Raw genomic sequence first — 26636 nt, forward strand, 5'->3', positions numbered from 1 at the left:
AGCCCTGCAGATTTTAAATTCCCTTACATTTTCCAGAAATAATGTTGCATCCTTATTACGCCACTTTTTTCATCATATATTGCTATCTCAATGAAGGTCAGTCATTGCAAAAATGTTGAAAAGACATGAATCTGGGACTGAGAAACATTTCCAATTTTGTTAGAAAATACTTTGAAAATGCACTGGACTCTCGATCTCTATGCTCCATTGACCATTCACTTTGTACACAACCAAGAAGATACTAATTTCCTTCCCATTTTCCCTGTATTTTTGTCACAAATAAAGTGAAATACATTTAAATCAAGATGAACTCAAGTTTACACACAACAAATAATCATAATTGTGCTTTAGCGCTTTCCATCGTATCAACGGTCTCAAAGCACTTTACAATTATTAATATTAAATTATTACCCTGTTCATCAGGCCATGGGACTACGTGGCAGCCGATATCAGCGCTCAATCGGTCCTCGACCCTCACAGGTACCCATTTATACTCCTGGGTGGAGAGAAGCAATTGTAGTTAAGTGTCTTGCCCAAGGGCACAAACACCATGCTCCTGGTACGGTTCGAACCCACGCACCTTCGTCATGTTTGTACATGTACATGAGTCAAACACCGTAACCACTGGACCATGGTGTTCTACAACGGTAAAAAGACCAAGAGCCCAACACTGTACAGACTTGCTCAAGCCATGGAGGAACATACACTTACCTTTAAGTTTTACGTTTGTTATTACAATTTTTGGCACTGGAGACTCCATAGCAATACACTGTGCACGACCGGCCACGAGTAACTCAGTGATACTCAACTCGGCAAGAAGTTTGCCAAAACTTTGTCCAAAATGCAGCCTCAAAACCACGAAATCCTAAAACCTCCCCCATGTTGATTGCTCCCTGGAACCATTTCCTTGATGTAACCTACACAATCGTCAAGTTTTATGTCTTCTTAGTCTAGCAAATGATTCCGTTTTTCCACTAAGTAAGTGACGCATATCCTTGAGTTTTTGCAGTGTTACTTCAGTGTATTTGCTCAATGAACCAAAGCGCGCGCTTTGCAGTAAACACAATACACGCATTCATCAATGCACTGCTACACATCGAATTACCGGGGGAAAAAACTCACGTTTTGAGGCCTTGACATCCATGTACATTTGCCGTTTAATCATGGACACTTCCTTCAGCATTAACGAAAGATATCCATTTCCGTATGAAACCTGTTGATTTCTCGAGTACTTCTTTGTTTAAGTGGAATATCGAGCCAAAACTCCGTATGTTGATGAAACTGATAGTAAATTAAATCCCCCGGTGATCGATTCACGAAGGAAGAGTTTATTTTAGATAAAGGGGTTTCCAAACATTACAAAATTATAAAACTATTTTATAAAATACCGAAACATCATTATTTCTTCAAAAATATATTAAGGCAATTATTTATCAGTTGTTCAGTCATTTTTTATCAATCGGTAAAATAACTAACCTGTGCATTTGGCTCATTCAAGATTTTATGTTCGACATTTTACATAGCATCCACCCCTTTCGGAATGTTTGATAATGACAAAACGTACTTCGAAAGTTTGAAAGTTCAACTCCCCTAATTAAAGAAATAAGATAACAAAAAGTATCGAAACATTCTTAACTTTATTAATTAAAAAAAATTATGACTAACTCTGATTTCAAACACTAGAAACTATTTAACAAACTTCTGAGCCCCGTATAGCCACCTTTTATATATACATGTAGATATAAAAAAGTGACCTATAATTATATTTCATTCATAAATACCTCAGACAGTTTAGCCATTCCTATTGGTCGAGAGCCCGTCACGTGGCCGGTCTTTAAACGGATGATACTGGTCTTAAACACTTTTCCAGTGTCGCAATGAAATGTGGACTCCTAAAAATCCAGGGACTCTTATCGTGTCATTGGTTGAACGTTTACAATCCTCACGTAGGCATGCGCAACTCTACCAGGGAGTCAGAATTGTATAGTTCTAAATTCAAAACGCAACGCGCCAGGTGCGTTCTGCGCGACATCGCGCAGCACATGATACGCGCGCGTCAATCTCCATAAAAGGGTTGTTTTATATCTTACTCGCCAGCTGAACACTCCACTATTTTGCAAGAGGGATGTTTCGAAAAGCATGAAGTGAATTCGTTGATTTTTTTTTACCGAAAAGGTATTTATGAATGGGAATAAATATGTGCTCCGTCGGTATTTATCACTCTGTTTAAGACCACTTAGAGTCTGGGTGCTGGTAATTACCCTCGCCTCCGGTTCGGGTAATTATCAGCACCCAGACTCTAAGTGGTATTAAACAGAGTGATAAAAACCTCCGGAGCACACATTTATTCCCTTAATAAAATAAGATGGTAAAATAACACATTCAAAATTATATTATCAGTTTGAATAGAACACACCATATGAAATCACGAAAGAATGTTGATTTACCAATGTTCATTGTTGGGATTAAAAATGGACAGAAGAAAAAAATTAATGGTTCATGTCGATTTTGTTATAGGGGGAGGTGGGTCGTTCGTCCCCGCCTCCCCCCACCTATCCTAATAAGTGGAGGTGTATCTTTCTATACAAACATTCTTCCAGTTCCCAAGTATAGCAACGGAAGGTTTTTTTGTTTTACTCTTGTTTACCCATAAAACACTTGAATCTCAAATTTGTTTCGGCTCGTTACTTATGAAGTCGACCATCACAACTTTTCTTGCGATAAATGCGACGTGATGTTTTAGTAAATTTCTCGAAGAATTGAATTTTCTTGATGCGCCGTTATTTTGTTATAGCGCCCTCTTGTGGCACAAAACGACTGACTCACTGAGACCGCATGATCAAGCTCGATTCCTAACAAAAATTCACGATGTATCCCGGCGGCGGACAACCGATTTTGGTCCTTAGTAAGTATATTTCTTCGGATTTCATTAAAAGCCCAGATTAAGAAGGAATTCGTGAATTAAACACTGGAATTTGATTGTGTTTCAGATCAAAATACGAAGCGAGAAAGTGGTCGGAAAGTGCAGCTTGGCAACGTAACGGCAGCGAAGGTAAGTCGGCAATGGAGGACGCCATTTTGTAAAAATGCACATGGCGCGCCTGTGATTAATTCCCCAAAACTATCAAATGAAAATAAAGATTACGAATACAAATTTATTATCGGTATAGTTGTTCAATCTGTTGTGTCATTGTTATAATTTCTTCCACGGGTGTTATATTTCGGAATGTCTTCAGAAAAGGCTAGGGACTCGTCAATTTTGCCCATTTAATTTGTGTGTAGGCCGTTGGAATATTCTGGAACACTCGTATGTTTGTACACAACGAACTACATGATCATGATGTACATGTTTCCAGACGCCACTTCTTTGGTTGTGTACAAAGTCTATGGAGAGTCAAGCGCCTTTAAACAAGTAGTTTCTTATAAAATTGGAAAAGTTTCTTAGTCCCAGATTCATGTCTTTTTAACAGTTTTTGCAATGACTGACCTTCGTTGAACTAATGAAAGAAAAGTGGCATCAGTATTCAGGCGCATGTGTCATGCAACATTCTTTCCAAATCCAAGAAATGTATGCCTATTTTATAAATCACTTGTTTTCATTTTGGTATAAAAATGTTTATAAGTACATAAATGAACATAAATTAAATGGCCAAGAAGAATTATTGGAAGGGGAAAAGGCTCAGTTAATGAGATTTTGCCCTCAAGTTTATTTTTAGCCATGTTAGCTATTGAGGAAGTTTAGTTATAAATGGTAATAGTATCTTAGGAGTGCCGTATCTTAACTCAATGGTAGTATGAATAATTGATTATTTTAACTCACACATTGACATGAGCAGATGAGTCATTGTGTTCATTTTTGAAACACCATTGATGTTATTCTTTCCAAATTCAAAAATGCAAATTAGTTATGTAATTTATGATCATTTGTAAATTTTGGAAGGTCCTTTTAAGGTGCAGTTTGTTTTAGTCCTTTACATAGTTGGATTTGGTTTGTTTCAGTAGGTGAAAGGTAAATTTGAAACCTTACAAATTCTTTGTATTTGTATGTTTTTTTCTTTTTAGACAATTGCTGATGTTATACGAACATGTCTGGGACCAAGGGCCATGTTAAAGGTAAAAAGATTTGTAATTGTTTAATCTTAGGATGTAAAAGGAATAGAGGTGATCTGGACTTAAAGCAGCAACCTCTAGATCACCATTCCAGAGGGCTGAAAGCAACAGGTTGAAATCCTGTTTCGTTCAGATTCTTCCTTTAATTATAATACTTTGGGATGAGAGTTGTCATGATTATAATTTCTGATTTCATGATTTTTTGGTCAAAATTTTTGGTTTCAGGATTTTGTTTGTCATGAATTTGCCTGTTTTCAGGGTTTTTTGTCAGGATTGTTCCTGGTTTCTGTATTTTTTATCAGGATTTTTTTCTGATTTCTGTTTTTTTTTTGTCAGGATTTTTCCTGATTTCAGGGGTTTTTTTGTCTGGATTTTTCCTGATTTCATGATTTATTTGTCAGGATTTTTCTTGGTTTCAGGATATTTGTCGTCAGGATTTTGCCTGTTTTCAGGTTTTTTTTGTCAGGATTGTTCCTGATTTCAGTTTTTTGGTCAGGATTTTTCTTGTTTTCAGGAATTTTGTTGTCAGGATTTTGCCTGTTTTCTGGGTTTTTTTGTCAGGATTGTTCCTGATTTCAGTTTTTTTGTCAGGATTTTTTTTTGATTTCAGTATTTTTTTGTTTGGATTTTTCTTGGGTTCAGCTTCTTCTTTTTAAATTTAAAGAGTACGCAAGTGGAAATTGCTGTGCGACAATGTGACACTGCCCAAAACGAACGGCAGGGAATTCCGATCGCAAAGTGCATATGCATGCATGGGAGCATGCGATTCAAATTACCCGCGCTTTGTTCGACACTGTGCAGTCGATAGGGACCAATACGGGCATACGTATGTGTGTTTGCGCTTTCAATGTAAAATTTTCAAACTGCATCATTTTCCACAAACCGTTGTCAATCTTGGACGATTTACAGTCTTTGGTAGTCAAAATGTGGCTAACAACATTTCCCAAAGGTGTGTATAAATGAAGTTATCATCAGACTTTCACATTCAAATTGATGGTTTCCCCAAAGAGTATGGACTTTTCTTCTTCTTTTTTTGCGGTATTTGTTTCATTTTTTGGACAAACATGTCATATTTCTAAATTTCATGTATTTGAACTCCCTCAAGTTAAACCAGACTTTCTTTGCATTTTTGATAAAGTTTTCAGGCCAATTTGCATATGCATGTACGCGACATCATTCTCGTGCGACAATGTTGCATGTTTTTCTATACTTACATGTACAAACATATCGTCAGAGTTTTCACAAAGAGACAATTTTGGCCACGGGGCGTTGAAACATAGTTTTGATGAAATCGACTTTAAAGTTGAACCCTTTTTAAACTGAAAATTTCGCCTACTTTTAGAGGACATGTTGATTATTTTTTTATACTGATAGTAAGCTGAAATCTCACACTTACACATTGTACCAATTGCGAGTCAATAGACCAATTAATTGCGGAGCAATTAACGTTCATAGTCAATTGTCTCTTCGTGAAAACTCAAAATTCCACAGGCGATTGGTTTGCAGGGAAAATTGGCAATGATCCAATTGTCTCTTCATGAAAACTCAAACTCTCCGCTATCCAAACACGCACAAATTGTCTCTTCGTGAAAACTCAAAATCCCACACGCGCTTCGTTTTGCCCGCACGCGTCGTTTTGCTTGCGCGCGCTCGAAAATTGTCTCTTCGTGAAAACTCAAAATCGCACACATGCGTTATTTTGCCCCATAGAACAACGTGCATTTTTGCTACAATTGTCTCTTCGTGAAAACTGAAAATACGACTTGGGTGAAATTTCCCTTTATTGATTCTCATGATCTCAATGATTTCATCTGATTTTGACAAAATAAATTCGCCAAGATGTCCGTTGCAATACACTTAATCAATTTCGGCCCAAAACAGAATTTCGAAAATATATTGATTTTTGCCAAAATTGTCTCTTCGTGAAAACTGTAACGATATGATTGATACTGATAAGATGCGCGACCTACAATGTAGTAAACATAAATGTAAACATGCTCATTGATTTGTGCATATTTATAAAAATGTACGACATTGTCGTGCGACAAAGTTGCGTACATGTACATGTATGTGTGGAAAAAACTCACAAATTTGCTTGAGTATGAACCACTGAAACATACAACATGTAATTGTCACAAAACATTTGTTTAAATGATTGACAATACTCAAATATTTTTAATGTATGTAAGGCCCAAAAAAATAATAAGTCGGTCTCTGGTCAGCGCGCGCGTCGATTTTAATCATGCGCGTCGATTTTTTTTCTTCAAAATGTTCCGCGGTACTTCCAACAGCGCCCTCTATTGCCGCACCTCCTCAATTTTTTTTATCATTTTTTTTTTTTTTATCAAAGAGCACCAAGGCAAATGATCGGGAAATAGCACCAAGGCAAATGATCGAAAGCACCAAGGCAAATTATGGAGGACACCAATGTACATGAGGACACCAAAAAAGCAAAATAGTACCCACCTTGTCTGTACAATCCAAGCTTGAAGGGAAAAAAAAAAAAAAAAAAAAAAAAAAAGCCGCGTCCCCGCGTCAATTCCGGAACTTTGGTCTGACCAGAGACCGAATATTTTTTTTTTTTTTGGCCTAATGTGAACTATTTTTAGCATTCCACTGCATTAGCATAATGTTCATTAATTTTTCAGCGTAATATCTTTTGTTGAAGGAAAAAAGATTACAGCTCATCAATATTTATTCATGAGCTCTAGAGGACTATTTGTTGGTTTGTTTGAAAAAAATTTATATTTTTTCATCCGGTGTGGAGCAAAAATTACTAAAAGGGAATATACAACATTTGCAAACATCGACAAATAAAACTACCAAGTTTTTACGAAATACCTCACTAGGATGTTGGTTAATGACAGTCTAAAGCATCCTGTAAAATTATGGCACCTGATGTGAAGTCATTTTCAAGAAAATGATATTTTTGTATAAATTTCCAACGGTGGTCGGCCGACCACCGTTGGAAAAACCTAACTATTTTTCAACTACTGCTCCAAATTCACCATTTTGTTCAGTCAAAATTTTGTTTGCTATTGGTTACATGTTCATGAATGGGTGCAGGCCAGCTAGACTGGTTCCCTGACCTAACAATTTTCCGGCGTCTATAAATTGATCCATTTCATCTTTAGTGGAGTCAGGAAACCAAACTCCTTGATCGTTTTTGTTTTTCTTGGCTTTTCCAGCATTTTCGAACACAAAACTTCAAACATGTCAGTGTAACAATATTTAATCTATTATACTAACCCCTCAAATAGTTCCTTTTTAAAAATAACAGCAAAAGCCAATAATGTACAATGTACATTCCCTTTAAAATCATTATATAATTATCAGTAAATTCTGATTAAGAAATAAAATTGATATCACTCAGTAATATGTCACAGAGATGTCATTAAAATTCGTATTTATTGATTTTTTTTCGCGGAATATATTTAAAGATGCATGCCCCATGCTGTAAAAAAAAAAACCCAGATTTTTATTCTCTTAATAAATTTTTCATTTATAGGCCTATGTTTTGTTTAAGCCGGGGGAAAAAAATGCATACTTTTCCCCATGTTGGGTTTTGCAACCATCTGATAAGGGATTCCATTTGCACACAAAAGACCCTGCCCTGTGAGAGCCAAGTAGTTGTCGGACCACATATAATTAGAATTTGGTAAAGAAATAATTAAATTACTAAACGTCGTTAGATTTTTTTTCATTCGATGTCTCATTCAGAAGTGAGTAATTTTTATTTTGCTAGGAAAATAGCAATTGAAAAAAACCAAATCTATTTTTCAGGGTCAAAGTCGAAATAGCACGTAATTTGATTGAGGTGGACAATCGAGTAACAACACAATAAACAGCACTTGTCCGAATTTCTTTACCTACAAAATGCTGAATATTTTGTTAGTTTGGGTTCTTATTGAGAACTTTTTGTGTACGGTCATGCTTTGTATATATTTCACTGCCAATATACAGGGTGAGTAAAAAAAACGAAACCCAAATGTTGGGACTATTGTTTTAGTGAAGTTCTGCGTGTAGCAGTTTCGAAATCTAGGATATGAAAGCCCAATTTATAAGCTTTCTTTTAGTACAAGAATCATTCAGATCGCTCATGTACTTTTCAAGTTACGGAATTTTAAACACAACCACTGTTTTAAAGTTCTGTCCACAGATCACAAAAAAAGGTGTGCGTTCTTTCAGCAAAACAAAAACAATTCACACACATCCATACACTGTACATGTTGTACGTGATTTGTTTTTGTTTTTCTGAAAGAACACTTACCTTCTTGTGATCCTTGGGCAGAACTTTAAAACGGTGGTTGTGTTGAAAATTCTGTAACTTGAAAAAGTACGAGTAATTTGAATGATTCTTGTACTAAAAGAAAGCTTATGAATTGGGCTTTCATATCCTAGATTTTGAAAGTGCTACATGCAGAACTTCACTAAAACAATGGTCCCAACATTTGGGTTTCGTTTTTTTTTTTACTCACTCTGTATATTCATGGTTGATTATTCTGTTAGTGCTTAATTCTATACAGAATGTATACAGTCAGCAGACAACGATGTATAATAATCGCTTTTGTAGAGTGAGCATTCATCACCCATGAATGGCACACTACCCAGTGTAATGACCCTTCTACCATTTAAAAACGGCCACAGACGGTCAAAATTTCCATAATGATACCGGAGTCTTATATAGCGCACGTATCTACCAACAATTAGGTACTCAAGGCGCTGGAAATTATGTTTATTATTAGAGACAGGTAAATGAAGTACAAAAGAAATAGGAGACCCATTATGTAGCACCTTTATAAGGGTTTGCAAGGTGCTGTGGCGCATTAAGCAGCCACTGCCAGAAACACCGGGGCAAACCCCTTCTCTTAGCGATAAGTGTTACTGGGTTCTTTAACGTGCATTACACAACACACAGGACCTACGGCTTTACGTCCCATCCGAAGGACGAAGCAATAATGGTAAAGTGCCTTGCTCAAGAGCACAAGCACCATGTTCCCACGGTCAGGATTCGAACCCATGCACCACGACACACGAGTTGAACACCGTAACCATTTGACCATAGCACCCATCCACTTCCTATGCTATACTTTTAACACAGGCTAGTCACCAGCAGTCAGATCATATGTCAAGCAAGCACTCTGACTAGTCAAATTCAGTCAACAGACCATGAACAGACAAAGCAGGCAAGTTGTGGGACAGCTGGCTTATCAATTACCGACAGTCAAAGCAAAGCTGTATCAAGTTACAGAAACAGTCGCAGCCAGTCAATCCTGCTTTAGTACTGGCAGGCTGGGAATTCTTAACTGTTGGAAAAAAGTCATTTGATTAATTTTGACTGAAAGGACAACTTGGCACAGAATGTATGTTTGCATAGGGGGTTAACCTACTTAACACCCGTCACGAATTCCTCATTATTGCTTGAACGAAGGCCTTTATACATCTTCATTGTTGAATTTGTTCAAATAGGAAAATTATGTTTATTCATGAGAAAAGAACAATGGCGTCACATCGTCGTTCTTATTAAGTCAATTAGCTACAAAGAATTTAAAAGAACGGCAGTCATCGACCTGCCACAGTAGCCTAGTGGTTATCAAGATGAGCTATGGATTAAAAGATCCCTGGTTCGAATCCTACTATGTCTATGTCTGAGAAAAAACAATAGTGTGACATCACTGGAGGACGATACATACATGTACGTGTACATGTAGGCAGACATAATAACCAATAGTCTAGAATAATTGAGCACGAATCAATTATACATGTATACAATGGTATCTACTAAACAACATACATGGCAAAGTCGAACCATGAACACATATCGTTACATGTACATGCATATTTTGTTCATGTGGCATTGCATATTATCACTACGCAGCTACCAATGTGCTACAAAACGACTCAAGTTTAACATAATTCCCACCAATTTGGCACTCACCGTTGCTAGCAAACCCCGGCGGGCTGAGGCAGCATATCTTGGCCGATCGACTAAAGGCCATTTTGACTGTCTCTCCTCACCGCAGACGACCAATAACATCCACCCAGCGTTGGTTATTGTTTAGCCATGCTGTTTTAAGTCCTCCATCGTAAGATCGGGTTTCGGTGGCCCTGGAGCACGGTTCATCTTGAGTGTGCCAGTATGCCTACACACATCGTTATTAATTCAATGTTTGTCAAGCTCAAGGCTTGTGTGTGAAGTATTTCCCGGCGCGATGGCATTGACAAGCAGAATTTTAAATACAGCGGGTAGTTGACTGCTTAATGGCAGTGATTAAGCACAGTGGTTTGCAGATGGCATAAATAACGAGCTGTGGGGTCAAAGGTCACACAAGCCTTGTATATTATTCAAACATATCGGAGATTTCTTGGCAATACAAGCTTTAGACTGTTCACCAGTGTGTCAAGTTTAACTCACGTACATGTTCAGCTGTATGTAGTCGTACAGTATTGATCGCCTACATAATTAACGTTGAGCGCTCACGGACAACGCACCCAGAGGCTTAAATGTATAGTTAAAAAGACATTATGCTAAACATGAGACGCTCTTGTCTCCGGCTAAGATGCGTAGTTAGGCAACGCTCGAGAACATTCAGAGCGGAGATGTAAACAGCTGCATTTCAGTAAAAAAGAGTCGAGAATCTCAGACGATCCAGCTGACAAAATGAGTCTTAATTAATTAAGCACATTACTGCGAAATTACCCATACAAAAATCAATACAGAATTTTATTTGATAACAATAATCAAAGCCAATTTTGAGTTCAGTTCATAAGTTAGCTCTGAAAAAAAAATATTTTGATTAATAACCAAAAGAGTGTTCCTTTGGGGTTTAAGAAGAAATTAGAGCTTTTTCATAGTTTCTTATGATTCTTTTAATTAATAATACTTTTAACTCTCCTATGCAAGTATGCATTCTGTGCCTAGTTGTCCTTTCAGTCAAAATCAGTCAAGTGATTGTTTTCAACAGTTAAAGGCTCCCTGCCTACATAAAGCAGGATTGACTGGCTGTGACTGTTTATGTAACTTGGTACAGCTTTGCTTTGACTGTAGGCGATTGATAAGCCAGCTGTGCCTACCACTTGCCTGCTTTGTCTGTTGACTGAATTTGACTTGTCACAGTGCTTGCTTAAAATATGATTTGACTGTTGGCATGGTTGGTGACTAGCCTGTGTAAAGGCATGGCAGGAAACGAGGATTGATTTTTTGATTGTCTGTGACTGTTCAAACAGCGGGAGGGTTAATCCAATTTTTTTGATTGAAAAGTCACAAGAATTGGTTTTTGAGTTTTCACGCTTTTTCGTGGTGTGTTGTAATCTGCGTACGTTATTGTATCCCCATATGTTCCGATGTCCAAGGAAAAAATGCATTCGATAATATGTTTAACTTGCAATTCTCCATGTACATGTAACGTCGAATATTCCAAGACAAACATTGCCAAATCTTTAATCTACACCATAAAAAAAAAAAAAGTTTTTCAAAAGAAATTTAAAATTGGTAACAAAGTCTGTCCCTTTGGTTTTATTAACAGATGTTGATGGATCCCATGGGTGGTATAGTCATGACTAACGATGGAAACGCTATACTCAGAGAGGTAAGGGTGTTATTGTTTAAATCAATATTTTGCATTTTGAAATGTGTGCATTTGGTATGTTTGTCTTGTTTTGTTTAGAATCCCATATGATGACCGGCTCCACAAAAAAAAGTATTTTTTCACAAAAAAAAGTGAAATTGAGTTATATGCATGGTTGGAAAGCCCACAACGTAAGCTTTCATTTGGTATATAATAGAGCTCCATAGCCCCTCCTGTTCGGGAGAGATGACATATTTGCATATTAATTACTTACTTGGAGTTCAAATTGCACAACTGAAAAAACAGGCTTTGAAAATAGCTGGCTTTGTTGTAGAACAACAGAACACCCTTTTTTGTGGAGCCGGTCACATATGCTTTGCATTGTTTGTTTATTTGATCGGTTTGTCATGTTTGTATGTTGTTGTATTGTTTTCTGGTTAATTTTTTTTATTTATTTATTATTTCTTAATTATTTGTTTATTCGTTTCACTTGACATCATAGCAAGTTGCAGTGTATCTTTTTTTTTCTTCTAAAGGCAGAAAAACCTCAATACACAATGTGGGTTTGAGAAGTAGATACATTAATCATTTCAATTGACAATATTTTGGATGTCTAGCGTGCCCGATCAATCGTACAGTCCATGTAACTTGCATGTTCTGTGGCATTTGTCACAACCAACATTTAACTTCTCTCCCAAAAGTCTTTGGGATACCCCCAAACATTCAACAGAAAATGAAAGATGATGAAATAAGCTTGAATTTGATGTGTGTCTCAAACACTTTGGGGGCAATTCCACGGTTACTCACGTTACATTTTCGTAATGTGAGTAACCGATTTTGTGCGTCTTGTTTATCATACATAACACATGTTTCTGGATGTCATCTTTGGTGCTTAGGTAGGTCTAGGTCTACTCTATCTACCATGGGGATAACAGTTATTAGCCCTAACTCCCTAGGCCTTTTTGCTAGGATGTAGCCTCAATCCTGCAAAATCCTCCAATTGGCCTCATGGAAAAATAGCATATAGCCTCAATCCTGCAAATTCCTCCGTTATTTCTTGAATATGGTTCATGGAGGGATGACCACTGCCTGAATCCTGCAAAATCCTCCAGCTATGACTGTCAATAGGCTGAGGCAGAGGCAGTGACATCCTGGAGCAGTGGGGAGGATGTCAAGTATAATCAAGGACTAAATTTATGCACGGCTGAGCATAAACAACACAAGGTCCGGCCCAAGACCTTGACACAGTGCGTACTCCGAAATCAGCAACGCACTTTTGCCATGTAACCTCAATCCTGCAAATTCCTCCAATTTGCAAAAAGGATTTTGGAGGATTCAGGGCGGTTAGGGTTAAACCTTTTCAGTAAGGTAATTACAGCCCAAGGAAACTCAAAAGTACATGAAAAATGTAACGTGAGTAACCGTGGAATTGCCCTTTGGAGACTTGTGAGTATTTCTCCTGAATTTCGGAATTGGGCATATTTATCATGGCTCCATGGAAGTTTATTTACGGTAGCAGACCGGAAAATAAACTTCCATAGACCCCAATGGTAAATGCTCCCACTTCAGAAATTCGGGAAAAATACTCACAACTCTCCAAGGTGTTCGAGACACACATCAAATTAAAGCTTATTTCATCAGCTTTCATTTTCTTTTCAATTTTCGGGGGGTCAACTGATGACTTTTAGGAGAAATTTCCATCTGAAGATGATCACCCCTGAAAATAGTCCTGAAGCCCATCACCATTTTGAAAAACGATGCATACACTCCATTGCAAAATAGAGCGCTTTTAGGGTCCAAATTACATCCAAATTACACAGAACTGCAAGCTCCCAGTCCTGTGCACGGCTTCCACCCATATTTTTTTACAAACCCTCAAGTTCATGGCCCACAGCATGCTCAAATACTGAAGATTTTGAGGGCATGCAAATCGTGATTTGGCCGGAGTAGGCAATTTCCGACCGATTTACTGGTCTGCACCCTTACTAGTCTGCAACTGTAGACGTCCAATATGGCGGGCGTGTATGTGGCCACTGGCCTGTGACATTGCGTGAAACACCTCAGTAGCAACTACCCACCCAACAAAGAATGATTCGTTTGAAGTCATTCTTCATGATACTTGAATGGCAAATTACAAAGTACCAAGGTAAGGCCAAAAAAAAATAAGTCGGTCTCTGGTCAGCGCGCGTCGATTTTAAGCATGCGCGTCGATCTTTTTTTTTTCCAAAATGTTCCGCGGTAGCTCCAACAGCGCCTTCTATTTCCGCACCTCCTCAATTTTTTTTATCAAAGAGCACCAAGGCGAATGATTGGGAAATAGCACCAAGGCAAATGATCGAAAGCACCAAGGCAAATTATGGAGGACACCAATGTACATGAGGACACCAAAAAAGCAAAATAGTACCCACCTTGTCTGTACAATCCAAGCTTGAAGAAAAAAAAAGAAGAAAAGCCGCGTGGCCGCGTCAATTCCGGAACTTTGGTCTGACCAGAGACCGAATATTTTTTTTTTGGCCTAACAAGGACAGGAAAAATGTCACACTTTGGACCCTCAATTTATAGAATGACCCGATTATTTGTGTTTGATGTGTCTGATAGATCACTGTACAGCATCCGGCAGCTAAGTCCATGATTGAGATCAGTCGCACTCAGGATGAAGAGGTTGGAGATGGAACTACATCAGTTATCATCTTAGGTAAGACCAGATGTCTTGAAATCAAAAGAAAGATGCCAGTTTCTGATAAGCGGTCATGCTAAGTACCATCGATCTCAGAATTTTCACTAATCTATATATCGGAAATCCAATATCGAGAATGATAGAATTTGATGTATCGATTATCCCATGTAAAAGTTAAAGACCATAAAGATGACACCTTGATTTTAAAACAAAATCTGAAGTCCCATTTTTCCACAGCTTTCTCTCGGGAGCATAGTGCTCAAACTTTTAAAAATAAATCTCAGCACTGAGAGTTTGTCCAGAATGATGGTTTCTTTTGAGGTTTTACATTGGGGTAAAGCGCGAATTCCAGCGAACGCAGAGCACAAAGCGACGCCACTTGGAATTTCGCGATGTTTTTATTTTGAGTCACAAGCAGAAGTTGCCGCTGAGTTTGATTTCATTATACAGCAAACGTTAAACGCAAAAACGGGAGATTTATGAAATTGAAAAGTCCAGATTTTACCGAGCGATAATATTCCTCACATTTCACAATTTAAAGCCACTCAATATTTGTTTTATATACAACTGACATATAGATCCTTGTCATTTGATTTACAGTTGAAATAAACTTCCATTTCAATACAAAATTGGTGCGAAATGTACTTCTCTCTTCCAAACCACCCCTTCACGAAATGTTTGAACCCAACTCTGTAGCTACTGGCTCTTGGGAACAATACGCGCAAGGCTCAACGTGCACACCAGCATGGATTTGCACACAGACACCGCGCCATGGAACAACAATGATCCTAACTGTTCAATAGTATTTCCCATTCCCTGTGGGCGAATGGGACTTTTTGAATCCGGCGTGAATGGGAGCAATAAAGAATGTCACGTGATGTGAGTTCCACAAATGAGAAGGATCTGTATGTCAGTTGTATAATGATACGTAGTGCACCTAGTCAAATTAGCCGTGTGAATTAAATGAATTACAAATGTTGTAATTTGGTTTCTTTAACCCTAACCCCCTAGGCCCTTGTTGCTTACAACCATCCTCAATCCTCCAAAATCCTCCAAAATTTTGCAACTCCGCCTAAATTTTTCAAAATTGTCAGACAGTCCTGCCTCAAAATGCGTTCATCCTCAATCCTCCAAAATCCTCCTCATCCCAAAATTTTGCACTCGTGTTTAAATGAAGGATAACCAACGCCAAATCCTTCAAAATCATCAGACAGTCCTGCCTCAAAATGCATTCATCCTCAATCCTCCAAAATCCTCATGTGCTTCAATCACCATTTATCCTCAATCCTCCAGAATCCTCATTTGATTCAATCACCATTCATCCTCAATCCTCCAGAATCCTCATTTGATTCAATCACCATTCATCCTCAATCCTCTAGAATCCTCCAAAACCGCCAGGAGGAATTTGGAGGAGTGAGGTGGGTTAGGGTTAATTAAGGAACTTAAGTTGATTATGGCAACTTCTTTATTGTTCTCCTTGTAGCTGGGGAGATGATGGCCGTGTCTCAGCCGTTTCTTGAGCAAGAAATGCATCCTACCGTCATCATCGCGGCTTACAGAGAAGCTATGGACGATATGCTGGACATCATGAAAAACTCATTCAGGTAAGACGGTCTGGGGTTCACATCCAAACGTTGATTGTACAGTAATTCTTTTGTACCATAAATCAGGATTTTTTAAACCAGTTCGCGTCGGAGGACGTGATAACAGTACTGGCTGTTTTTATACACAGGCACAGCTGATGGGTTAAAGAGGTCGTGGAATGCTTGAAGACATTTCCGTCATTTTTCGGGTATATGTAGCCTAAGGTGTGATGAAATAAAAACGACTATTGTTTCTGTCATGAAATGAGTACAAAGAGTACTTTTGAGAGCTATTTTTCAGGTCCTGTTTCGACCCGAAAGTGCAATTTGTGTAAAAGTCGTCATTGCGGGCAGCAAACAAAACACAGTAAATCGTGTCGTAATAAACAGGACTCGTTTATGCTACTCTGTATTGGGAGTCCTGTTTATCACGTCACGATTTACTGTGTTTTGTTTGCTGCCCGCAACGACGACTTTTACACAGATTGCACGTTCGGGTCGAAACAGGCGTGACAGGACTTGAAAAACAGCTCTCAAAAGTACCTTTTGTACTCATTTTATGACAGAAACAATAGTCGTTTTTATTTCATCACACCTTAGGCTACATTTACCCGAAAAATGACGGAAATGTCTTCGAGCATTCCACAACCTCTTTAAGACGTCAAGATTGCCTTGACTCGCCTCTGGGTGACGTCTAAACATGCTAATCCCTTGTGCCTTTTGTACACACATACAAAGTCTGTGAAGTCTGTGGAGGCGGACTGTGTGTTGATCTTGAATTGGCCATTGTGAACGCCTTATTGTACAATTTACGCTCCAGTGCACACCTCAGAGTACTGAAACATATGAGTTTTCAGCAAGAAATATCGTACAAATACATGTACTGTTGAAATGACTCTTGCGAATCAGTATCTGTGGCGTTTGGCTGTATATCAGAAGCTGGCTGAAAAACTTTGCCTTTTGCGAAAATCGAAACTTTTCGGCAACAATAATTCTGGCACAAAGTGGTTTAACGATACTGTTTTCTTTATTTTTACAGCAAAAAGGTTGACGTCACCAAGCGTGATGAAATGATTCAAATCATCCAAAGCTGCGTTGGAACAAAGTTCATCAGCAAATGGTACGTTTTAAAAAAAAATATGATTCCGATTAAATTTGGAATATTTTGAGTATTTGTGACGATAAGTCAATGGATTATTGTCGAGGAAGTCATTTTGGATCTTGTTCCCTGTATCTATTTTATGAATTGTCAACTGTTGAATGGGATGGTGCCAGACTATTTTATGATTGGAGTGTGTTTCAAGCCTCAATATTTTTTTATATGTGGCTTAAAACATATCACAAATTTTAATTATTCATCAGAGCAGACTGGTATTAATTCGAACCGAACTTTTATTTTATTGCTTTCATTTTTGTTCGCAAGTTCCACAAATGAAGTGTTTACCTCGCTTTCAATTTAATATCGCCGACTCGTGAACAAAGTATATATTGCCATCATGGGATTCATGTTGGACATCTGTGAACACATGAGGGCGCTGTTGTCAAAAAAAATTATTGGAGGCTGACAAAGGCCAAGTTCGGGCAAGGACCATTAGTCGACTAGTGGTTGATTTGTGACGTACCTTACGCCTGCGCACTGGTAGCAACGTGGGAACGTCTCTAGTCAAACGCTGGTCAAAATGTCATCGCAAAACTTCTGGATCCTGGCTCTCTGCTAGAGCTATGAATGGGCGCGGCTATTGGTTACCAGCGAAGCAACCAACCCCAGTAGGCTGGTTCCAAATAGTCGACTAGCGTAGTCAATCACCGTTGACTAGACAGAGTTCGGGCAAACGTTAGTTAACCATTGGTCAACTATAGTCCTTGCGCGAACTTGGCCAAATATTACTTTAAATCACTGACTTTTTAAAGGCAGAGTATACTGTTTGTCATTTGTGCATTATGTTCGTTTGAAGCAACAAAAGTGCTCAAATTCTAAAGACGGGTGCTTAGCAACTAACCTGAGGAAGTTTCAACTCGGTGAAAGCTGTGTATTCTGACAAAACAATATTCTAGGATCTCGATTTCAATTCAAAAGTTGCCCAGTCATGTTTTGAATTGGGCCAGAAATCAGCGTCCGAGACACGTTCTCATTCAGTCAATTGCAGCTACACGATATCACGCGCTGAATCAACGAATTATAGCAACCATGTGTGCGTTGTGTCAACGCTTGCGCGCGTCCATTCACCGCTTCCCGGAGTTAAAAACGACTGCTAACAGAAATATCCAAAAATGCGTCTTTAGACGCATCTTTGGAAACGACCTTTCATTGTTTTCATTAAAATGACAGCATGCCAGAAAGAACAATTTCACAGGGAGTTTAGTGCCATTACTGATCTTTAAAGCAAGCGTTCTTTTCAACAATAATTTGGTCAGTTACTTTTTGGATAGCTGCAAATTATATACTGTACCTTTATTAAGCATACCTTACACGAAATCATTAGATTCAAAATTAAGTAAGATTTGAAATTGTCTTTTTCTGCGTTCAAATAAGACTTTTATATTGTTTTTATTCTATGTAGGGGCACCTTGGCTTGTGACATTGCTTATAATGCCGTTACCAAGGTAACGCTTGACGAAAACGGGCGTAAGGAGATTGACATCAAACGATATGCCAAGGTGGAAAAGGTAAAAACAAAATTTTTGTGTGAAAACTGTAGTTCAGAACAACCAGAAAACCTAACTTATTTGAAATCTAGTCAAATTTTTTTTTGCCATGGGGTGGGTGTGGCTCAGCTGTAGAAGAAAGATGGGGGGCATGGAGGCAAACTACGTCGCTTGAAAATGACGTTATATATTATTTTTTAATTTTTCAAATCTTTTTTAGGTTCCTGGTGGAACCATTGAGGATTCTCGCGTCTTGGATGGCGTGATGTTTAACAAGGACGTTACCCACCCGCGTATGCGTCGTCGCATTGAAAACCCTCGCATCATGCTCCTAGATTGCTCTCTGGAGTACAAGAAAGGCGAGAGTCAGGTAAGACATGGTTAAAAGGTGACACTGGGGGCGCTGTTTATTCTACAAAGACGTCACGCACCCACACGTGCGTCGGCGCATTTATTCTTCAAAGACGTCGCGCACCCACACGTGCGTCGACGTATTTATTCTACAAAGACGTCGCGCACCCACACGTGCGCGACGTATTTATTCTACAAAGACGTCGCGCACCCACACGTGCGTCGGCGTATTTATTCTACAAAGACGTCGCGCACCCACACGTGTGTCGACGTATTTATTCTACAAAGACGTCGCGCACCCACACGGGCGTCGACGCATTTATTCTACAAAGACGTCACACACCCACACGTGTGTCGACGTATTTATTCTACAAAGACGTCGCGCACCCACACGTGCGTCGGCGCAATTATTCTACAAAGACGTCGCGCACCCACACGTGCGTCGACGTATTTATTCTACAAAGACGTCGCGCACCCACACGTGCGTCGACGTATTTATTCTACAAAGACGTCGCGCACCCACACATGCGTCGACGCATTTATTCTACAAAGACGTCACGCACCCTCACGTGCGTCGACGTATTTATTCTACAAAGACGTCACACACCCACACGTGCATCGACGCATTTATTCTACAAAGACGTCATGCACCCTCGCGTGTGTCGACGCATTTATTCTACAAAGACGTCGCGCACCCACACGTGCGTCGACGCATTCATTCTACAAAGACGTCACGCACCCACACGTGCGTCGACGCATTTATTCTTCAAAGACGTCGCGCACCCACACTTGCGTCGACGTATTTATTCTACAAAGACGTCGCGCACCCACACGTGCGTCGGCGCAATTATTCTGCAAAGACGTCGCGCACCCACACGTGCGTCGACGCAATTATTCTACAAAGACGTCGCGCACCCACACGTGCGTCGACATATTTATTCTACAAAGACGTCGCGCACCCACACGTGCGTCGACGCATTTATTCTACAAAGACGTCGCGCACCCACACGTGCGCGACGCATTTATTCTACAAAGACGTCGCGCACCCACACGTGCGTCGGCGCATTTATTCTACAAAGACGTCACGCACCCTCGCGTGTGTCGACGCATTGAGATCCCTTGCATCTTGCTCCTAGATTGTTCCTTGGGGTATAAGAAAGGGGAGTCTGGTAAGACATGGTTAAAATGTGACACTAGGGGGCGCTGTTTATTCTACAAAGATGCACGCACCCACACATGCGTCGACGCATTGAGATCCCATGCATCATGCTCCTAGATTTCTCCCTGGAGTACAAGAAAGGCGAGAGTCAGGTAAGACATTGTAATAAAATCAACACTAGGGGGCGCTGTTTATTCTACAGAGACGTCGCTAACCGTCGTATTCGTCGACGCATTGAGAAACCTTACTTCATGCTCCAAGATTGTTCCTAGGAGTATAAGAAAGGAGAGTCGGGTATAACATCGTTAAAACATGACACTAGGGGGCACCGTTTATTCAACAAAGACGTCGTGCACCCACATATGCCTCAACGCATTAAGAACCCTGGGGGCGCTATTGATAACTTAAAAGTGAATGACACTCTATCACAGACTTTGTTTTTTCTTAATTTCCAGACGAGTCTAGAAATTAGCAGGGAAGAAGACTTCACCCGCATCTTGCAGCTTGAGGAGGAGTATATCCAGCGTGTCTGTGGGGAGATCATAGCTCTCAAACCGGACTTGATTATCACAGAGAAGGGGGTATCGGGTGAGTTGGCTTGTCTTGGCACTAAGTCAAGTTAATTGATTGATGCACCTGTTTGGCACTGTACTACATGTACAGCGTGTGTCAATAAAAACGCAGGATTCAAAGCGATTTTTTTTCTGAGAAAATTATGCTACTGGTGTTCCTAATTTGATAAGGATTTGATTGTCCATAATTTCATCTTTGACAAGATTTTTGTTTGGTGGAATTTGGACTTTTGGTTCAAAAGTTATGTCAAGTTTTGTGAAGCCCTTCTGAAGCAGGTTGGTCTGATTCAATGACCTTAACACAACGACCAGTTATGTACAATGCAGGTATGCATTGAAGACAATTAAACCAGAGCAAAACTTTCTTTGAAACAACTGATGATAAGTATCACTTAAATTTAATAACTGGACTATCATTGTTTCAAAGCATCACTTGGGCAATTATTGACTAATAACATTGATTGTGGACTAAAGGATTATGTAAGCCTAATCCTGCCACACATGTCCTTCTTTGTGATCCACAAATACTTTCACCTGTACTGAATTCAAACCTTTCATTAGGTATGTGTGATTTCACAAATCAGACCAGCTTGGAATTTATACCCCTTCTTCAATGTACTCTATCTCTGGACAGGATTGTCCAAATGAGATGGGATAAAAAGCATAGTGAAGAGAAGGAAAGGTACTTTGAAAAGAGGGTTAACATTATGATGAATAGGGGTGGTTTATATTCTTAATATTTTTGTTTCTAATCCTGCGTTTTTATTGACACACGCTGTATATGTAATGCATTGTGTTTATTCTCTAATAAATCCATAAAATCATATAGTGCTGGGATTAATTGAACTGTGCTTGTACAGGGTGAGTTAAAAAAAATGAAACCCAAATGTCGGGACTATTGTTTTAGTGAAGTTCTGCATGTAGCACTTTCAAAATCTAGGATCTGAAAGCCCAATTCATAAGCTTTCTTTTAGTACTAGAATTATTCAGGTCACTCGTGTACTTTTCAAGCTACGGAATTTTAAACACAACCGCCGTTTTAAAGTTCTGTCCACGGATCATAAAAAAGTGCGTTCTTTCAGCAAACGAAAACAATTCACACTCATCCCTATGTGATTTGTTTTCGTTTTGCTGAAAGAACGCTTACTTTTGTGGCGCAATGGTTACAGTGTTCGTGGGTTCCAACCCTGATGGAAAACATGGTGCTTGTGTTCTTGGGCAAGACACTTTACTACAATTGCCTCTCTCCACCCAGGAGTATAAATGGGTACCTGTGAAGGTGGAGATCGGAATGCGCTGATCTTGAGCTGCTGCAGAAACTGGTCTCATGGCCTGATGAACAGGGGTAATAATTGTGGAGCGCTTTGAGACCTTTGGTATAAAAACTGCGTAATCAGCACATTAGTTCTAATATTATACAGGCATGCAACTTTTCCTCGGATCAGCTGATTTCCTCTTTTTGTACTTCCCATGTGTGCCATTGAAAATAGAAAAACACTGTACAAAGTCTGGGAAAAATGTGAATTTCCTCTTTTTTTGTGATTTCCCAGTTGCATGCCTGATTATAACTTCAGTCTCTTGGAAGATGATTTCGATTTGAAACGTATCGTGTTATTGTTGTACTTCTGTTGGTGTTTTATCTTTTGGACTTGTTTTTTTACCCATACAGACTTAGCCCAACATTATTTGGCTAAAGCAAATATCACGGCAATCCGACGACTACGAAAATCAGACAACAACAGAGTAGCGAGGTGAGTTTCGCAATTGAACCTTTTTTGCCTCTGTCAAACCATTTATATTAAAGAAGTTCTTCAGATTTGTGTGAAAATGGGACCAAAAAAAATGTTGTTTTCTCTGTGCATACACTGGGCCTCTGATGGAAATGTGGTTCTTACTAACACGTGATGGCACATCCGCGCTGTTTCTTTAAATCTTACTTTGGCAAAAGGTTCAAACACTTTTACTCAGATTTTGTGTATACTGTACATAGGCAAAAGATTCAAACATCCCCTGAACAAATTCCGTCATCTGTGTGGTGGGTCGTTGATCACATGTCATTGAATTATTCGTCCTAACCCACGGCCCGACCGCGCCGCAAAAATAGAAGTTCTATTTAGCAGTAAATAGAAGTTCCATTGCATGGTCACATGATTGGTGGCTCTGACCAGATGACTAACATTTATTCAAGCATTGTATAAAACCAACAATTCGTCGCGTCCATGCAACAAGGTCGTATCTCCTAAAATAGCGCGTGATGTCGTGAACTTGAAACGAGAGTTTTCAATGTCAAAAGTTTGTATCTCGATTAAAATAACCCGGATGTACACACAATGTCAGTGGACGTCTTGATACGCAAGATACGACCTCGTTGCACGGAGCTTTTTCATGCGAGATACGACTGTCTTGCAGAATGGCGTTGCACTGACACAAGGAATGAATGTTTCAAATTTTGTGCAAGGGAAAGAATAATTTCGTTCGGTGACAGATGGAATGTTCCATTCCACGAGGAAAATTATTCTTGCCATTGTACTCAATAAACGTGACCTGTTCTGTCAAAGTCAGACTTTTCTGGGCATGAGGTCCAAAACGAGATTTTTGCATACTGTTAAAATATGTACATTTTCCTTTTAAGAGGTGGTTTAATTTTTGAAACCTGTAATTCCTGGGCAGAGTTATGCTATTTTGAAGTTCAGTGTGTCGAAAAGTAGAAAACGGAGAAAATGGCCACAAACGTCACAAAACAGTAATTTCTTTAACTGATATACCTCAACAAATCATCAAAAATACCATATTTAGAGTTCAAATTAGGGTTTCAAACTTTTATAGTATATTTTAGACATGTTCAGGATTACAAATTTGCAAAAATTAGAAAATCGAAAAAAATCAGCCCACAGCGTTTTTTGGCCCTATCTCAATTTCAAACTCGGCCCAGAAGCGTCTGCTTTTGACAGAACAGGTCACAAACATTAATTATTTGTGTAGTGTATTAAGTATAACGAAATGTTTTATTCCATTGTCTTTCAACAGCAGGCAAAGAGCCAACCATGAAAGCAAGTCATTTATTCGTTTGTTTTGTCTGTGATTGATACTCAGAGCCTGTGGCGCTACCATCGTCAACCGTACTGACGAGCTGAGAGAGGAAGATATCGGAACGGGAGCCGGGCTGTTTGAGGTCGAGAAGATCGGGGATGAGTAAGTCAAGGAGCTTGAGTTGAACTTTGCGTCGTCAAAGCTTCTCATCTGAAATCAATATTTTGTTTTTCTAAAAGGCCGTGACATGAATTTTAGTTATGAACACATTTTGGGCAACTTTCTACTCCTCTTAAATGTATGGAAACTATTTGACATCCCTTTTTGTTAAATTTTTGGAGAAGTGCAATTCTTTAAAAAAATTAAATTGCTGTGCTTTTTTGGACAACTGAGGGCGCTGTTGCTGTGATGTCATTTCAGGAAGACACTGTTCAGTTTAGGGTTTTCTGTTCAAATTGTGAACCCAAAATTTGCTCGTTGAAAACATCTGTGAGAAAAGTTTGCTCATTGCCTTATTGTCATGTACCAACACAACGATGAATCACTAAAGACAAAATTTACGACAGCAAAATATCCAAAATTCTGGAAACTTGTAGTGTAACACAAGCTGTAACATTAAGGTTTCTGCCTGAAATGACATCTCACTTTTGCTCATGAATATGAAAATTGGCATGAGCATAAAAACCAAAAAGGCACCAAAATACCCTTGAAAATGGCAAAACGAAAATTGAAAATAAGGTTAAATGGGACACAAAAGTGCATTTTCAAGGATTGCATTAAAAAATTAGTGTTTTACACGGGAATCCAATTGAAACAACTGTTCCATTCTGCTGAAGGGGTTACAAGAATTTTTTTCCCCAGAAATTATGTTAAAAACACAAATTGTTTTTATATGTCTAACAATATTTTACCCATGTTAAGAAATGTGGGAATCCAAAGGCCTCTACCATTCTACTGAAGGGGTTTACCAGCATATTCAACATAATTTGTATCCCTTTGTTTACAGATATTTCACCTACATCACCAAGTGTAAGAACCCAAAGGCCTGTACCATTTTGCTGCGGGGTGCTAGCAAGGACATCTTGAACGAGGTGGAGAGGAATCTCCAAGATGCGATGAATTCAGCTCGTAACATCATAATGGAGCCTTACCTGGTACCCGGCGGTGGCGCCATTGAAATGGCACTGTCTCATGTAAGTGTGTGATTCCCTGGTAACCATGACAAGTCTTACACATATATGCTGCATTTAGAGAATGAGTAATTGGTGCTGATAATGCATCTTAAGCACATTTACTGGGTAAATCATATGTTAATCACCAATCATATGTCCATAACAAGTCCATCGCAAGTCCATCGCAAGTCCATCGCAAGTCCATCACAAGTCCATCACAAGTCATCACAAGTCCATCATAAGTTCGTCGCAAGTCCATCGCAAGTCCATCGCAAGTCCATCACAAGTCCATCGCAAGTCCATCGCAAGTCCATCACAAGTCCATCACAAGTCCATCACAAGCCCATCACAAGTCCATCACAAGTCCATCACATGTCCATCACAAGTCCATCACAAGTCCATCACAAGCCCATCACAAGCCCATCACAAGTCCATCGCAAGTCCATCGCAAGTCCATCGCAAGTCCATCGCAAGTCCATCGCAAGTCCATCGCAAGTCCATCACAAGCCCATCACAAGCCCATCGCAAGTCCATCGCAAGTCCATCGCATGTCCATCACATTCAAATCCAGCCTGCTGGCCATATGTTGTGTCCTTGGGCAAGCAACTTTACCCCACTTGCCTCTCTGCACCCAGAAGTATAAATGGTTCCAGCATTAGCTGGGGAGTAACCTGCGATGGACTAGCATCCCATCCAGGGGGAGTAGAAATATTCTCAGCATTTCATGCTACTGAAACTGGAGATAAACGCTGGCCTGATGGGCCACATTGGCTTGTGACAGACTTAACTTTATAAAGTCTTAACAACTTGTCACTCAATCCTGACACAGCTATATCTACTGTTATCTTTCTCTCCTAGGCATTGACAGAGAAAGCCAAGGGTATAACCGGTGTCCAGCAATGGCCGTACCGCGCCGTAGCCTCGGCATTGGAGGTCATCCCTAGGACTCTTATACAAAACTGTGGAGGGAGCACAATACGTACACTCACCGCACTCAGGGTAAGTCAGACTGCATCCGAATCCTAGATTTTGAGCACTTTTGTTGCTTCAAACAAAACAAATGCACAAATGATCTACACTTGCTTGAATTAAAACCCAGCATTCCGTGGGCAGTAAGCCATCACTAGATATGAGACTTCATATGAGACTTCACTCATTTTGAGTATTCATCAATGTAAAATCAAATTGTTAATGTTTGTGCCGTTTCAGGCTAAGCACGTTGAGGCCAGTAACTTTGCCTGGGGAATCGACGGTGAGAAGGGAACTATTGTGGATATGGAGGAGAAGGGAGTCTGGGATCCGTACGCTGTCAAGGCGCAGACTTACAAGACGTCCATTGAGGTAAGATATCCATTCCATTTCAATTCTCACCGAACAAGTAATTAGTAGAACTACTTTAACATGTGGTAGCTACTAGCATCAATAGCGCCCTCAATGATTAACCAAATGCAATGAACCAACCAGCCTCTTTAATGAAGACCGCCCTCTGTTGATTACTCCCACAAACTGAAGTGTAAAATAAATTTTTGTTCTTAGAAGTGCATTACATAATTACAGTTATTAACTTTTTTCATTCAATATGGGACATGAAATTTTGTTGAACATTTAGTGTGGGGTGCTGTGGTCCAATGGTTACGGTGTTCGACTCGTGTGCCGTGGTACATGGGTTCGAATCCTGACAGTGGGAACATGGTGCTTGTGCTCTTGAGCAAGGCACTTTACCATTATTGCTTCGTCTTTCGGATGGGACGTAAAGCCGTAGGTCCCG

General features: G+C 39.5%; 2 protein-coding genes across 4 annotated transcripts in view; one reads left to right on the forward strand and one right to left on the reverse strand.

The window, feature by feature from the left end:
- Positions 1–1306, reverse strand: part of LOC119739821 (multiple C2 and transmembrane domain-containing protein 1-like) — a 94296-nt gene extending 92990 nt beyond the window's left edge. For 2 of the 3 annotated variants that reach the window (XM_038214927.1, XM_038214910.1), the window contains exon 1: positions 1123–1306. In XM_038214927.1, the coding sequence (XP_038070855.1) occupies positions 1123–1183 (61 nt within the window). In that variant the 5' untranslated portion in view covers positions 1184–1306. Of the gene's footprint in view, positions 1–711; positions 1041–1122 lie in introns of those variants that run through there. The other variant, XM_038214919.1, reaches the window with a different exon arrangement.
- A 1486-nt stretch (positions 1307–2792) lies between these two features.
- LOC119739856 (T-complex protein 1 subunit gamma-like) overlaps positions 2793–26636 on the forward strand; it is a 38456-nt gene continuing 14612 nt past the window's right edge. Inside the window, exons 1-15 of the mRNA XM_038214969.1 lie at positions 2793–2905; positions 2991–3052; positions 4063–4113; positions 11637–11699; positions 14277–14373; positions 15839–15959; positions 16978–17058; positions 18500–18605; positions 18805–18954; positions 20550–20682; positions 22336–22417; positions 23760–23858; positions 24703–24889; positions 25727–25867; positions 26078–26209. Of these exons, the coding sequence (XP_038070897.1) occupies positions 2869–2905; positions 2991–3052; positions 4063–4113; positions 11637–11699; positions 14277–14373; positions 15839–15959; positions 16978–17058; positions 18500–18605; positions 18805–18954; positions 20550–20682; positions 22336–22417; positions 23760–23858; positions 24703–24889; positions 25727–25867; positions 26078–26209 (1542 nt within the window). The 5' untranslated portion in view covers positions 2793–2868. The remainder of the gene's footprint in view (positions 2906–2990; positions 3053–4062; positions 4114–11636; positions 11700–14276; positions 14374–15838; positions 15960–16977; positions 17059–18499; positions 18606–18804; positions 18955–20549; positions 20683–22335; positions 22418–23759; positions 23859–24702; positions 24890–25726; positions 25868–26077; positions 26210–26636) is intronic.

The sequence above is a fragment of the Patiria miniata genome, unplaced genomic scaffold, assembly GCF_015706575.1.
Source record: "Patiria miniata isolate m_02_andy unplaced genomic scaffold, ASM1570657v1 HiC_scaffold_10, whole genome shotgun sequence".
Lineage (NCBI taxonomy): Eukaryota > Metazoa > Echinodermata > Asteroidea > Valvatida > Asterinidae > Patiria > Patiria miniata.